Source organism: Sciurus vulgaris (genome assembly GCF_902686455.1).
Source record: "Sciurus vulgaris genome assembly, chromosome: X".
NCBI lineage: Eukaryota > Metazoa > Chordata > Mammalia > Rodentia > Sciuridae > Sciurus > Sciurus vulgaris.
Genome location: NC_136471.1, coordinates 95250221 through 95265580, shown reverse-complemented (window position 1 = coordinate 95265580; position 15360 = coordinate 95250221). Strand labels below are relative to the sequence as shown.

Here is a 15360-nt window from a genome sequence, read left to right as displayed (position 1 = left end):
AGACTTAAGTGCTTCCTCTTCGCACTCTTTTCAGGCTCCCCAACCCAAACTGGCAAGATCCAAAACACATTTTATTTGCAAAACTCACCTAAGAAATAATACTGGGGTGGCAGGGGCTGATGGCTGAGGTGGGACATTAACAAAGGAAGCTTAGTCATGTCTGCTCTGCGTAGGGGCAGAGGCAGTGTGGATAGGGAGTTCAGTGTCTACCTCACCCTACCCCTAATACTGATCAGAGTTTGGTCCCAGCTGGGCCAGGGCAAGAAGGGAGAACGACGCCAAGCCAACGTCTTCAATCCCGGCGGCTACGAACCCTTCACCTTGGTGAGCAACCTGTGGTGGGAATGGGGAGGAAAGAGAAACACAGAAAGCTGGGGTGGGCTGGCTGGCTGGCAATTTTCCTGAGCAAGCGAGGGTGGTGGTAGTAAGGCTGGTAGTCCTGGGGTTAGTAACAGTGCATATGTGGAGAAAGGGCCCATTGGGTCAGAAAGCTACACATGGACTAAATAAATACAACGTCTTTATTTGGCATTGGGTATCCTGACATTTGTTCATTACAGTTCCTTAGAAAACAAACCAAAAAAATCAGACAAATTAATAAAATAAAGATCCAGTGGCCCTATTTACATGTAGCAAAGACAGCCCAGGCATCTCCTGTGAGTGTGCGTGCACACACACACGCACACACACGCACACGCGCACACACACACACACATCCCCTGGGATACAGTTAGGGGGTTAATAAGCTTTGGGGAGTGCAGGGAGTAGGTTTCACGACTCATCCATTCTAAGACACCCACCATGAAGTAAGGGTGCCTCATAATACAACCAATGGGGTAGCAAAAATGAGATTGGCAGCTTTAATTTTCTTTTCTGTATGTCTCAGAAAATAACCCTGCATCTGGCAACTGCCAGTGTCTTAAGTTCAATGAGATTCTGTCAACTTCAAGGACCTCCCCTCCCCACTTCCCACACTCTGAATCATTAATGATCTGATTACACCACAAATCCCCAAATGACTAAATGGCCCCTACTGCACCCTCCCCCAGATACAAACTCTCACTTTATGCTTCTTTCTTGACCTGGGTGTTTGCAGCAGGCCCATCTTCAAGGGCCTCAGTGCCAGGGAAGCTGCCCCAAGGCCACGAAAGAGACCAAGCTAACATGACTCAGGGTGGTGGTAATGGAGGAGCGAAGGCCTCAAAGGATGGGAAACAGAACCCCACAGGTAGGCATTAGTCATTACTGAAGAGCTGCAGGACTTTTGTCCAGTCTATCCTTACAAAACCGGAGGGATAGCTGGAAGGGACTGTCCCAGGCATGAGAGACAAGATAAATCCAGCCAACAGGTGGGCAGACAAGACAAAATGCCTTGAAAGACCATTCTCCCAACCTTGTCCCCAAAGAGGTTAGACTGGGGCAGAGGAAGCAGCTGTAAAAACCCCCTCATTGCAGGGGGTGTCAGTCTACCAGGAAGGATTCATGTTGACACCCAGCCCTAGTCCCATACCCCTCCAGAAGTCTCAGTGTCCTAGTAGAGAAGACCATCTTCCAACCCTAGAGGAGCCAGGCCCTGGTGATGACTCAGGTCCTGCAGACGCCCGACAACCTCCACCCCGTCCCCCTCCCTGTGACCCCCCCCAACACCAGCCCTCACTTCACCAGCACTGACTTTGGCAGAAAGGGCTCCGTGATGAGGTCTCCTCGGTGGGAGGACAGCTGCGGTGGTGGTGGCTGCCCTGGAGGCTGCTGGTGAATGCAGGGCCCAGAGGCAGAGGCAGAGGCAGAAGTGGAAGCTATGGCTTTGACCGCACCTCGGGGAAGGCTGTAGAGGTAGACTGCACCAATGACGAGCCCAGCGCCAAGGGCAAATAATGGGTCCAAGTGGAAGCCAAAGAGGCGGATGGAGGCAACAGTGGACAGCACAATGGACAGGGAGGTGGCAAAGCCCTTGAGGATGTTGTCAGCATACTTGACAACAACAGCCACCAGCAGCCCGCCAAAGGCCTGATTAAGTACCACGCCCCAGACAGCAGGCGTGTACCCAAAGAAAAAGCCACGGCGGGCCACAGCAGTACCCTCAGCCCACCAGAGCCCTACCAGGCCCAATGCTGTGCCAAAGAGGCCCAGTTGCAGGTTGCGAAGCCATACGGACCCTGAGCTGCCTTTGAGGATCTTCTCAAAGTAGACACCTGCAAAGCCGGAGGAAAGACAGGAGGCCACAACAGCTGCTAGGCCTGCCCCTGGGTTCTGATCCAGTGGCCGTGGGCCACCCCCACCTGCTTGCTGTGCCTGGACAATGGCGACACCAGTGAAGAGGAGCAGCAGGGAGGCCCACTGCAGCCGGGAGAGGCTGCGATTCAGCATGAGCACGGAGAACAGTGCTGTGGTCAAGATCTTCAGTTGGTACGTCACCTGTGAGTGACATGTGGAAGGTACTGAGGGCTCATCCTGACTCCCAATAGGTGGTGGGGGGGGACAGCACCCACTGTGGCACAATGGAGGGACACTGGATGTCAGTGGATGAAAATAAAAATAGCAAAAAGAGCTAGTCACTGGCCATTGGCTGAGTTGTGGTTCAAGGGTACAAGGACCCTCCCAGCGTGCACAGAAGGGTGGCAGTGCCAGGAATTCCCAAGCCATATGTAAGTTCACATCCCAATCCTATATCCTGGCTGTATGACCAGGGACAAAGCACTTGCCCTGTCTAAGCTCTGGCAATCTCATCTGTAAAATAAAGCTGAAGTATATAAACCACCTTGCATCAGGTAGGCTTTCTGATTAGGGAGATCTTGATACAAATGAGTCAACCACAACAAAAACAGCCAGCAAATATTTACATAGTACATTCCAGTTGCCAGTGTGGGTCTAAACACTATATGTAAATAAGTTCATTTAATCCTCATGAAACCACCATAGGAAGTGGGCATCACTGTAACCTCCAATTCCAAGGTACATAAACAAAGAAACTCAGGAATAGAGATATTAGGTGACTTGTCCCCAAATCACAGAGCTGGAAAGTAGCAGAACTGAGATTTGAATCCAGGAAATTCAGCCCTAGAATCCAGGCTCTTAACTATTTAACACTGTTGCCCATGAATAGCCTCAAGCTTATCCATGACCAACCAACCAAGGGCTCTTTCCAGGTATTTGTTTCAATCATCCCAGCATCCCCATGTGCATCCCCATGAGCATCCCCTATTCCCAGTTCTCACAGATGAGGACACTGTGATTGAGGGAGTTACAAATGACACAGCCCCTACTCTCAGCAGCTCATTCCTTTCCCTATCCTCTGTCCCCCAACCCAGCCAGTTCCCTTGGGGCCACACTGGGTTCAGGGCTCACCTGGAAAGTGGCAGCTGGTAAATTGGAGATGGCAACATACTGAAGGTTATTTTGCAATGTGTAGATGAGAGAGGGCACTGCAAGTTTTAGTGTGTCCACATACTGCACCAAGACAGCCTCGTGGAGGAAGAGAACCAGGTGTTTCACGTTACCTAGGTGGGAGAAGGAGAGTCCCTTTTAACAAAGGCTACCAAAGATAGGGATCCCCTAAAAGTGAGACCAGGCCTGGCTCCTGCCCTCTCCAGTCTGCCCAGTTCCCTGGGGGCTAAAATGAGTTCTGGGGCTTTTTTTTTCAGTGCCAGAGACTGAATCCAGGTCCTTGTGCATGTTAACCATGTACTCTACTACTGAGCTACATCCCAAGCCCTTGTGCTCAGTTTCTCCCTATGGCACAACTATGTCTCCAGGAAGTGTTTTTGGTACTAAGTTTATTGGCTGCAAAAGGAGTTGGGTTGTAGTTCAGTAGCAAGGCACCTGTCTAGCTGGCAGAGTCCCAAGTTTCTATCCCCAGCACTGCCAAAAAAGAAAAAGAAAAAAAAATGTGCCCAGAAGAATCATCCAAACAGAATATGGTGTTGCATGCTTCTAATCCCAGCTATTTAAAAGGCTTTGGCAGGAGGATCCCAAGTTCAAGGTCAGCCTTGTCAACTTAGCAAGACTGTGTCTCACAATAAAATAGAAAAAAGGTCTGAGGATGTAGGTAGAGTGCTTGCCTAGCATGTACAAGACTCTGTATCCAATCCCCAGCACCATGCACACACAAAGTATCCATCATACTGTGTCTGATAATCACAGACCACACTTCATATATCTGAGAGCCCACCTCCCTGGCATAGAACCCCATTCAGGGTAAGCACTCAATACATGTTTATACAATGAAAAAAATCATCATTAGTCAGGAACTTATGAAGTACAAGTCCTGGAGTTTGGGTGCAAAGTCATATTCCAAACATAGGGGAAGTTTCAGAGTAGATATTTTATTTATTTTTGGTGCTGGAGATGGAACCCAGGCTCTCATGCATGCTACTACTGAGAAAAACTCTGGCCCAAGACTACATTTTTAGACTTATCCTATCCTAGCTCCTTAGTGGACCATGAGCCATCTGTGAGCAGGAGCCAGAACTAGACACACCAAGGAGTTTCCCTGACCCATGGATGAATGCAGTCTTGATTAAGCAGAAATCTAACCAGAACCTGCTCCAATGAACAACTGAGAATCATTTCCTATGCAACAACACAGCCTTTGCAAAGCTCACCTCAATTTTTTCTTTCTTTTTTTTTTTTTCAGTACTGGGGATTAAACCCAGGGTCTCATACATCCTAGACAGGTGCTTGACCACTGATGTACATAACAGTCTCCCTTTTTTGTGTACTGGGGATAACCCAGGGACATTCCACCTCTAGCTATATCCCCAGCCCCTTTTTATTTGTATTTATTTTTTGGTACTAGGGATTGAACCCAGGGGCACTTAATCACTGAGCCACATACCCAGGTCTTTTTACTTTTTGAAATAGGGTCTCACTAAGTTACTTAGGGCCTTGCTAAGTTGTTGAGGCTAGCCTCAAACTTTCAATCCTCCTGTCTAAGCCTCCCGAGTTGCTGGATTACAGGTGGGTAATATCACAGTGGCTCCAGTCACTTAAAAAAAAAGAAACTTTGAGACAGTATACTGCTAAATTGCCAAGGTTGGTCTCCAATTGCTATCCTCCTGCCGCAGCTTCCCAAGTCGCTGGATTACATGTGTGCATCACTGTACCAAGCCTCTGGTCCTTGTTTTTTGCTTTATTTTTAGACAGAGTCTCACAAAGTTGTCCAGGCTGGCCTAGGAATTGTGATCATTCTGCCTAAACCTCCCAAGCAGCTGGGATTACTGGTATGCAATCCCCAGTACAGCAAATAAAAAATAAAGATAACAAGGTATATATCATATCATAAATCCCAAAGAGTTAGAATTGCATGCTATAAGCAAATATAAATATGCACATTCATGTTACTATGGGCAACTGTGTGAATATTCACACCAAATGGGAAAAATTAAAAACACAATCTAGTAAGAGTTCCACATCAGGTCAGGCTAGTTTTTCTTTCTTCCTTTTTCTTTTTCTTTTTCTTTTTTTGCAGTGCTGGAATGGAATCCTACCCTCACCTACTCAGGAGGCTGAGGTAGAAGGATGGCTTGAGTCTACAAGTTTTAGTAGATCAGGTTTGGAAACATAGCATAGAGACTCAGTCTCAAATAAAAGAAAAACAAATTATAATTGTGGATAAGAGCCAAAAACCTGGTTGTGCATGGTGGTGCATGCCTGTGATCCCAGCCATGCGGGAGGCTGAAGCAGAAAGATCCAAAGTTTGAGGCTAGCCTGGGCAACTTAGCAAGACCATCTCAGTGTATTAAAAAAAAAAAAAAGCTGGGGAAAACATACCCCTGCCCCTGTGTTAAATCCCCAGCACTGGGTAAAAAAAGCTGAAGGCCTGTGATGCAGTCTTTAAATAACTGTCCCTTCCCATCTCAAATACCAGTCCTATGAGGGCACGGCTTTGAACTAGCATCCTCCTGCCTCAGTTTCCCAAGCCACTGGGATTACAGGCATGCACCACCATGTTTGGCATTTTAAAAACTTTTATGACACTTAAGAAATCATTATAAATTTGAATACAGATTGAATATTTGAATATTAATTTATGATTTTTTTGTTTGGTACTGGTAATTGAACCCAGGCATGCTTAACCACTGAACCACATCCCTAGCCCTTTTTATTTTTTCTTTTGAGACAGGTTTTCACTAATTTGCTTAGGGTCTCACTAAATAGCTGAGGCTGGTTTTGAACTTGCAATCCTCCTACCTCAGCCTCCCAAGTTGCTGGGATTATGGGTGTGTCACTGTTCCTGACTCTTAATTATTTTTTGATGTATGATTTTTAGGTATGATACATTTATTTATTTATTTGTTTGTTTATTTATTTATTTATTTATTTAGTTATTTAGTTAGTTAGTTAGTTAGTTAGTTAGTTATAGATGAGGTCTTGCTGTTTTGCCCAGGCTGGTCTCAAATTCCTGGACCCAAAAAATACTCCTGCCTCAACCTCCTGAGTAGCTGGTACTATAGGTGTGTGCCACCAAATCTGACTGGTATTATCTTAAAAATATGTATCAAATAACTTATTTAAGATAATAAGGGGGAGTTGGAATGTAGCTCAGGGTTAGAGCACTTGCCTAGCATGTGAGAGACCCTGGGTTCAATCCACAGTACCACAAAAACAACAACAGCAAAAAAGATAATAAGGATTTACTTTGAAATAATATAAGGAAAAGTACACAGACAGACATACAAACTAGACCAGTGAGTGGATAATCACTGATGCTGTTTCATGGCAAAGTGGCCATGAGTTGATAATTGTAAATCTGGGGGATGGATAATGAATATTTTATTATTCTCTCTGATTTTGTCTAAGTTTGGAATTCTCCATTATACAAAGTTAAAGGTAAATCAATAAATATGTGAGTCCCCTGCTCTCTTATGGGAAGACTATCTCATTTATAGAGCTCTAAGGTATTAGGGGTGTAAAAGTATAGATGCAGTTACAGCTATGGGAGGGGAAGAATCTTAGGTGCACTTACATAATCCCCAGGCAGGTTCACAGACATGGGAATACTCACACAGCAAACCCTCCATATGAGCACACACACATATGTGGGGAGTCCTTCCCAACAACCCCTCCCTGGCTCGTACCCCTCTTCTGTGCGAAGAGCAGCAGGAGACAGGTGAAACCTTTGAGCACTTCGGCCATGACCACAGCAGTTGTGGCAAAGAAGCGATCCCCAGGCAGTGTGCGGGCGTAGCGGATGCTGAGGATGAGGGATGCATTCTGGACCACCAGCACAGCTAGGGATATGTACTTGAGGCGCCGGTGAGCTGTGGGGAACGGAAGGGGCAGAGGGAAAGGAGGGGTCAGAAGCTGCTGGGGCATAGCCACACCACCACCCAAACCCTCTCCTTTCTCAAACAGGATTGTCTGAGCCACTGCAACTTCCTGCCTCTGCTTGTTCACCCTGACCCAATGAGGGTCTGACCCCTACCTGTTTCCATTCCTTCAAGCACAGACAGGAGAGCTAAAAAGGGACAAGTGGGTCCATTGTCTCCAGCTCATATAGGGAATCCTTGCTGAGATATCAGGAAATGGCTAGGGCAGGCCCTAGACATCCACCCCATCTATCTCCCAGACAAAATACCAACTACATTCTCAACATTTATTGAGTGCTCACTGGGTGCCTATCACCAGGTTAAGAAATTTTACAGATTTCCTCAATGGACTCTTACGTCACGCTGATTTCTTAAGGAACTACGAAGATGCCCATTTTATGGATGAACAAATTGGGACTTTATATGAAATGATGATCCTGTTTAATGAGGGTCTGTCTCATTTAAAGAAAAATAGCACAAATACTGGGAATAGGACCATTGTTTAAAGTATGTTCACCCTCTAAAAAATGGTATTTCTCTCATCTTCCCCATTGTCCCAAGGACTGAACCTCATAAAATGAACAGTCACCCCACTAAGAATGGTCTGGTTCCCTCAACCATATAAGGAAATACTTCCCTATATTCCACATGGTCTTTCCTCCTAACACTGCACACCCTCCTTCCCCAGCCAAAGAATAATTCCTTGTTCTACCCACACAATGAACTCTTTCTGCTACAAGGAAGGACCTGGCACCCTCAGAATGTTCTTTCTGTGATCTATAAGGAAAGACCCTCCCACTTCAACATACTACCTCCATTAGGAAGGGAACTCCACAGAAAGGTCTTTTCCCCATATAATGAAGGGCAACATCGTCTTCAAAATGGACCCAATAGTCATAAGGAAGGACCTGCCCCACCCTAGCTGACAAATTTATAAGGTCCCTTTATAAGGAAGGAACCACCACCCTCAGAACAGTTTCTTCCTTCTTCAAGGAAGAACTCCCACACCGTCAGAATGGTCTCTTCCTTCCATAGGGATAGACCCACAAGCACTCAGAATGGTCTCCATGGTCTTATCCTCTCCAAAAGGAAATTCTTTCCACGTTGAGTGGTCTTTACCCTCCAAATGAGGAAGGACCCTCCCCACAACCACCTTCAGAATGGTATCTTCCCCGCCCCAACACACTCACAATGCTCGGTTCCGTTCTCCCTTAACACACTCACACACTCTCTCTCTCTCACACACACATGTCGATGCAAAAGTGATGTTCCCTGTCACTTCAGTGAGGAATCTTTCCGACCCTCAGTAATCCCGACCTCCGCCCTGCCGCCAACTGCTCGGCCACTGGGTGTCTCACCCGCACTCGTGGTTCCAGGCTCCAAAGTCCCCGCGGAGACCGCCCCTGGTCCGGCCGCCGCGGTGGAACCACCAACCCCAACCGCTGCCATGTTGGCATCTGCCCGGCCCGTCCCCTCGGCAACAGCAGGCCACTTCCGTGTCAATCACTTCCGCTTCCGGGCCTCTGAAGTGAGGGTGGAGCCGAATGCCTGCCTGGCCAAAGTGGTGGCTTTCCTCCGCCCCTTGTAAAGGCTGGCTGAGATGCTGACCGGGGAAATTCCAAGTTCTTTGAGAAAGGGAGAACCAGGACAAGGGTGATTGTCTAAGGCCGTCATTACAGGTCCTCACTGGCCACACCTCTTACTAGACCTGCGCCAGTGTCCCCTCAGTCAGATCCTGATGCAGCTCTCCATACTACCCGCCCAGCCTTTCTCCTTGTCTCATTGGTTCAATCACACCTCGACCTCGGCTCTTTATTGGCGCTTTCTTCACATGGTACAGCCCTTTCCGCATCAGAAACTGAGGTCCTTTCTAAGGGACTGAAGTTTCTCCCCACTCCTTCCCGTCGAGGACCCGCCCCCAGGGGACTGGGAGGGCAGTGCGGGGCGGGAGGGACGTTCACTGACTTGTGTAGGACTAGCAAGGAAGACAGGAGTGTTGATGGAATTGAGGGCAAACGTGTCACCTTACGAAATGAGAGAATCTGTGAGGTGCTCAGGTCAGCTCGCTTCTGATGGGAAGCAGACCAGGGTACAGCTGAGGTCAAGGGAAACCAGGGAAGACCAGTTGAAAATGTCATCACATCCTAGACGTTATTAAAATACCAAGGAGAAAGTAAAGATTCCATTCAGTGCTCAAACCTGATCCCACTAAAAGTGCTCTTAGGGGTTTCTTTTAGGAAAAGTACATCTCCTCCCCTAGGGTTGGGGGAAAGGTACAAGTCTTTTTGCTTCTGAGTTGGCATCTTTGGTGATGTGTCCCCTTGATGTTTATAGCATTTCTAAGAATCCTTTTGTACACACTGGGCAGTACAAAAACTGAGAGAACCAACATTTTTGTGGTTCAGCTAAAATAAACCCATAAAACAGCTCTATGAACAGAAGACTGAGGCTTACTGAGGTCATCTCCCTCTCAGCAATATATTAGATGCTCTACAAATAGCCAGTCAATTCTGATTCTATTACTTTTATTAAATAGTGGGTTTCCACACATGGCTTTTTAAATAATCCAGGCAGGGGAGAAGGGACAGGAGGGCACACTTTGTAGCTCCACTCCCTCCAATACACAAGTATTTACATTGTAGCAATTGGACAATCCTGGCTCAGGAGGAGGCAGCAAGAATCGCAAAAGTTGGAGAGGGGGGCCCCAGGAGAACAAACAGCAAGACTTATTTCCCCCAGCCCATCCCCCAAAAACCATCCATCCCATCCTAATCTCTGGTGGTGTCCGGTGGTGTCCATCTCCCATTCCTTCCCCAAGCTGTGGAAGTAAGGTTCTTCTCACCAGAATAAGAGCACTTGGGATAACAGAGTAGGGTCCCCTCACCAAAAAAAAAAAAAAAAAAAAAAGGAAAAGAAAAAGAAAAAAGAAAAAAAAAAAAAAAAAGAAGAAATGAGCCCTGGGATACAATAGGGCAATACCTTCCCCAGAATAAGCAATCCTGGGCTAAGGTTAGCAAGCAGCTTGATGAATCTGGGACCCTAGGCTAGGGGAAAGGGAAAGGGAAAGGGTCCTTTTGCTAAAGTAAGAGCTGCTGGGGTATTTTAAGGAAAGCACCCTTGCCCAAGTGAGAGCATTTTAACTAAGTTTGTGTGGTGATAGTAAGAGGTGCCAGTGTAGGGATTACAACTTGTCAGAACAAGAGTCCTGGGGCTCAGAGGGGAAATAAATTCAACCAAATAACCATCCTTAGCAAAACAAGAAACAAGGAATTCCCTCCTCCAGAATAAGGGACCACAGGCTCTAGGAGGAAGGCTCCTTCACAAAATTGGAATGGGGAGTGGGCAGACTTGGCTCGTCTTCTAGGCCCTGATCCCCAATCACAGACCTTAGTAATACTGGATTTTAACAACCTGTAAAACCAGGTCAACAGATGTCCATCTATCCCTGCGGCATAGCCATGGGATTCCAACCAGTGGGAGCCTGGCTAAGCCTAGGGAAGCGCAGACCAGGCTGGGGGGGCAGGTTTTCCTTTGGGGGGGCTGAGGGGTGCTTCCTCTGCTGGTATTTGCATCCAAGGGTCCAGCAGGATCTCCTCCAGTGAGGGTCGGGAAGAGGGTTTTGGGTCCAGGCACCGGCGGATTAGGGCACAGCAGTCTGTGGGTCAAGAAACACATGGGAGATTTTCAATTAGTAGGAGTACCTGGCAAGGATGGAATCTGCTGGGTTGGGGTCTATGAGGGCCTCACCTGGGGAGACATGGGCAGGAAAATGGAGCTCAGCCTCCAGAATCTCCTGGTCTCTCTCGAAGGGTATGTCCCCACACACCATGTCATAGAGAAGGATACCCAATGACCAGACAGTGGCTGGGAGGGCATGATACTGGTGTCGAGAGATCCACTCTGGAGGGCTATACACCCTTGTACCTGCACACAAAGCAAAGAGTCACCGATGCTGCCCTTCCTCTATCCCCAGTCCCTTTACTAGGTCAGTAGCTCTTTAAATATATTAGGGTTCCATCACCAAAAAAAAAAAAAAAAAAAAAAAAAAAAAAAGCAGCTAAAACAGCAGAGCCCCCTTGACAATAAAAGCACTTTAAAAAGGAACAGTAGAGTATGGCATGTTGGTGCAAGCCCAACCTGTGCAACTTAATGAGATTTTGGCGCAATATACAAACAGAAAGGGCTGGGGATGTAGCTCAGGTGTACAGCACCACTGGGTTCAATCCCCAGTACCACAAATGAAACAAAAACCCCCTTACCAAAAAATAAACTAAAATAACTCACAATAATAACAAAATTCCCTCACCAAATTAAAAGCCCCGGATGATTTTGGATCAATGTAAGATGGAGTTTTTATGAGATGGCCAAGGATGAGAATACTCAGTATTAAGATATCAAGAACTTTATAAAGGTGCAATAATAGGTCAAGTGTTACAAGAAAACCCACCACTGGAGATCAAGGTGAGGAAGCCGGAAGCACAAAGGTCAAAAAAAAAAAAGATCTATGAGATCTAGAGAAGTCTTACCATCAAAATCAGTGTAGGGTTCATCATGAAGCAGGGCACCAGAACCAAAATCAATGAGTTTGGCACAGCCCCGGCGGAGGTCTATCAGGATGTTCTCATCCTTGATGTCACGATGGACAACTCCACGGGTATGGCAGTGCTGGACAGCTGCCACTACCTGACCAAAAAAGCAGCGACTTCGGCTTTCACCAAGTGGCCCCTTCTCTGTGATGTAGTCAAAGAGATCTTGGGCAGGCAGAGGCCTCTCAAGGACCAGCATGAAGCCTTCTGGTGTCTCGAACCAGTCAAGCAGGCGGATCACACCAGGGTGCCCACTGCCTTCACCCACCTTCCATAGCAGTGCCACTTCCAGTGGGCATGTGACCGAGTCTGACTGGGGGTGGAAAGGAGAGAAAGTATTTGTTAAACAGGGGAAACAGGCTAGTAGATAGGAACCTAGCAGAAAATGGGCTCTGAGTCTTGCCCAAATATCTAAAACCCTAACTGGCATATAAGTATCCAATTTTCATTTTAGATAGTTTATAATGATTAATTGCAAGAGACCTGCCAAAGAATATATACTCCATATTATTGTGATAACTGTCACCAAGTACCTACAACCACTCAACCCTCCCAAGCCCTGTCAGGCTGTGACTGCCAGAAAGAGCCTTCCTGCCTGAATGGGGCCCTCTACCGGCCATGCCATTGACTTGCACAACCGCAGACGTTTTCTCACGGAGATGCACATTCCCGCTACTGCGCAGGTGCACCCTCTCCTCCTGGGTCTCACGGCATGCGCAGGCGCAGTCTCCTGAAAGCCCGCCAGAGGGCGCTTTCGCCTCTACAGCTTGCACAGACCCGCCCTTATGTCCGTTAGAGCGCTAACGGCGGCAGGAGAGAAGCAGCCAGCATCACCATGGCAACCGGTGACCTCTGCCCTTCTTTCCCCTCCAGCATGCCCTGTGGGCAGCCCCCATAGCAGCTTTTAAAAGGAGGATGAAAAGAGAGTTGGAGGGGAGAATCTACAGCTCTGGGGAAATTGAGGCGAATCAGAACTGTATGTCACTCCAAGGTAGTAAACATGGGCTGGTGGAGCGTTCTCACGGTTATAGGGCCCAGGGAACACATATCCTCTAGAAAAAAAAAAAAAAAAAAAAAAAAAAAAAAAACGGGGGGCGGGCGATTTCATCGTTAGTGATGGAGTCAATTAAATCAAGAAAACCAAGGATACTTACCAAAGAAGACCAACCCAGCACACGATTCCGAGGAATCACTTTGATGGCCACCTGAAGAAGTGGGCTGAGGTAAGGGGGCCAGCAGGTGACTCCCAAAGCAAACCTCCAATGACCCCTCAATCGGCCAACACCCCAGTATTTCTGTCCCCAGCATACCACAGCCCATGAGCCAGGGTTAATACCATGCCCCACGAGGCCCCCCGCACCAAGTTCACCTCTCCCACCATTCCTAGCCCAGGGATCTCTCTTCTCAGAAATCAGGACCCCTCACAGCTTCCAAGAATTTCGTTGTACATTTTCTTCCTATTTTATATTTGTTTTCCGCACTGAAGACTGAACCCAATCATGCAAGCAGTCTACCAAAAAGGTATAGCCAAGCCCTGAAGTGGAAATTTCTTGACTCCCAAGCCCTCAAATTTCCTTCCTACCTCCAGGGTACCAACTCTGCACCGGGGTTCTGGTCCTCCGGGCTTCACATCTACCTTCAAGATCCAAATCTGTCTAGGCCCCCATCTTCCCATACATGCACAAATTCTCTAGGTCCTGGGGTCTACTGTCTTCAAGTCGCATACTCCCCAGTCAAACTCCCTGGACCTCCTGAAATCTGCCCCCCCACATACCCACCTGGACCGCCACAGATGCGCACGCGCGCTCACACCCCCAGCAACCCGGATCCTGGTCTTCATGACCCTACTATACACATTGCAGGCTCCCTCTGGGTCAACTAACATCCTATAGCCCCAGGATCCTCGCCCCGCCAAATACACCTGACCCTCCCAAGACCCTCGTGGTAGATACCTGGAGTCGATCTGTGATGCGGTGTCCCGCGAAGACGGTGCCAAATCCCCCCTTCCCTAGAAGGGGGCCGAGTCGATACTCGGCCTCGAACGCTTCCCGATCCTTGCCTCCTACGCAGGCGGAGGCGAGGGAGTCAGGGTGGCGGCGTGCTAAGCTCACCCGTGATTCCCTCCCCCACGCATCGCCACCCACCATTCCAGCCCACCCCACAAGGACGAGGTAGGGGAGGCTGCACTTACCTGGCGGCTGCGTGGGGGTCACAGGGGGCGCAGGGAGCCCCTGCAGAGGTTTGTTCAACATGGAGGAGGTGCTGCGCAGATTGAGCCCGCTGAATCCGCTAAGCCCGCAGGGCGTAGAAGCCCGGGGCAGCGGGGCCGGGGAGCCAGGGCTGGGGGGCGCCAGGGTGGAAGGCAGGGAAAGTGGTGGCTCAGAAGCGTCCGCAGACAGCGCAGCGTTAAGATTCGCCGCGCGCGCCAGCCCCAACGCTACTGAGCTGGGGCACGCGCCTCCCGGGAGAGTCGCCCTGCGCGACAGCTCCGCCCACCTGGCTTTGATCAATCCGGACGCGGCACCTGCTGTATCCCAGCCAATCGGAGCCAGTCCTTATTGCATACCACCCTCAATGTTTCAAGTGCCCCCTTATGCAAATACATGCCTGGTTCTTCCGTGGAGGCGGGGCTTGCATGCAAATGATGGGGGCGCACACGGAGAGGAAACCGGTTCTGGGAATCCCTTTGCAGCAACCGCGTTTGTTTTGGTTGTTGCGCGGGGTTGTTGTTGGTGGGGGTGTGTGTATGTGTGTACACTTAAAAAACTGCGCAGCCTCCTTTCCTAGGAAGCTGGTTTGCCGCCGCCGCAGCCTCGAGATTAGTACACAGATAACGCCAGACTGGCTTTTAAGAATCTGAGCCTGGGGCTAACCAGGATCCAGTCTTGAAGGGTGCTTCTCACCCAGGACCATTCCTCCAGGCGACCGTTGGCCCTGGCTTCGAAACTGAAATCAGGCCCCTAGAAGAATCTGTCCAGTTTCCAGGGACGGGGTAACACTTGACCACCGCTACGTTCTGGTGCCCAGAGGCGGCAAACTACCAGGTTTTTGCAGCCTTGAACCTAATCAGACCTGAAACTTAGCCATGGGCCCAGTCGGGAATCCTGCAATCTAGAATGGCAGGGAGTGGTTATGGGGGGGGGGGGGGGGCGGCTGTGCTTCCCAATGAGAGAGAGAGGGGCTAAAAGACCTGGGAAAAGGCTGCTGTAGAGAAAAGGTTAGACAGCCTTTGGCACAAATCTGTGAAAATGGTTAGAGAAGGCCTCACATACCCCAGGAAGACAGACATGCACTCCAAGGATACACAGAATCACCATGAGACATCAATAGTCACATTCGTGTGAAATTTGTCTTAGGCACACATGCAGACACATGTCAAAATAATGTCCAGAAATGAGTTACCAAAAGAGGCACTCCAAGAGACTCACATGGACCTACAATGCCATGTAATAATACAAATGTCCTGC

The 15360-nt window shown here is 48.5% G+C and overlaps 2 protein-coding genes and 1 long non-coding RNA gene across 5 annotated transcripts; 1 reads left to right on the top strand and 2 right to left on the bottom strand.

The window, feature by feature from the left end:
- Positions 1-53: 53 nt before the first annotated feature.
- Positions 54-9253, bottom strand: SLC35A2 (solute carrier family 35 member A2). Of its 3 annotated transcripts, none has more exons than XM_079123822.1 (5): positions 8666-9253; positions 7077-7259; positions 3346-3497; positions 1673-1825; positions 54-333 (listed from the first exon to the last, which is right to left on the bottom strand). In XM_079123822.1, exons 1-5 carry the CDS (start codon positions 8754-8756, stop codon positions 223-225), a joined length of 690 nt encoding a protein of 229 aa, XP_078979948.1. In that variant the 5' UTR covers positions 8757-9253; the 3' UTR covers positions 54-222. The 3 variants fall into 3 exon arrangements, with proteins under 3 accessions (XP_078979948.1, XP_078979946.1, XP_078979947.1); XM_079123820.1 differs by having other exon boundaries at positions 1673-2415; positions 8666-8841; XM_079123821.1 differs by lacking the exon at positions 54-333 and adding an exon at positions 376-563 and having other exon boundaries at positions 1673-2415; positions 8666-8855.
- A 158-nt stretch (positions 9254-9411) lies between these two features.
- LOC306651710 lies at positions 9412-10047 on the top strand. Its single transcript, XR_013761187.1, has 2 exons — positions 9412-9549; positions 9581-10047. It is a non-coding gene; the product is annotated as an uncharacterized lncRNA (long non-coding RNA).
- On the bottom strand, positions 9816-14296 carry PIM2 (Pim-2 proto-oncogene, serine/threonine kinase). Its single transcript, XM_079124437.1, has 6 exons — positions 14085-14296; positions 13846-13955; positions 13048-13098; positions 11834-12206; positions 11055-11231; positions 9816-10962 (listed from the first exon to the last, which is right to left on the bottom strand). The coding sequence occupies exons 1-6, from the start codon at positions 14143-14145 to the stop codon at positions 10799-10801; spliced, it is 936 nt and encodes a 311-aa protein (XP_078980563.1). The 5' UTR covers positions 14146-14296; the 3' UTR covers positions 9816-10798.
- Positions 14297-15360: the final 1064 nt, after the last annotated feature.

Coding starts and splice junctions, on each gene's coding strand:
- SLC35A2 (XM_079123821.1), bottom strand. CDS start 8,756: ATGGCAGCGGTTGGGGTTGGTGGTTCCACCGCGGCGGCCGGACCAGGG. Junction 7,260..8,665: donor GCCTGGAACCACGAGTGCGG/GTGAGACACCCA, acceptor CGTTCCCCACAG/CTCACCGGCGCCTCAAGTAC. Junction 3,498..7,076: donor GCTCTTCGCACAGAAGAGGG/GTACGAGCCAGG, acceptor TCTCCCACCTAG/GTAACGTGAAACACCTGGTT.
- PIM2 (XM_079124437.1), bottom strand. CDS start 14,145: ATGTTGAACAAACCTCTGCAGGGGCTCCCTGCGCCCCCTGTGACCCCC. Junction 13,956..14,084: donor GACCCCCACGCAGCCGCCAG/GTAAGTGCAGCC, acceptor CCGCCTGCGTAG/GAGGCAAGGATCGGGAAGCG. Junction 12,207..13,047: donor TGCTGGGTTGGTCTTCTTTG/GTAAGTATCCTT, acceptor TTCCACCCCCAG/TCAGACTCGGTCACATGCCC.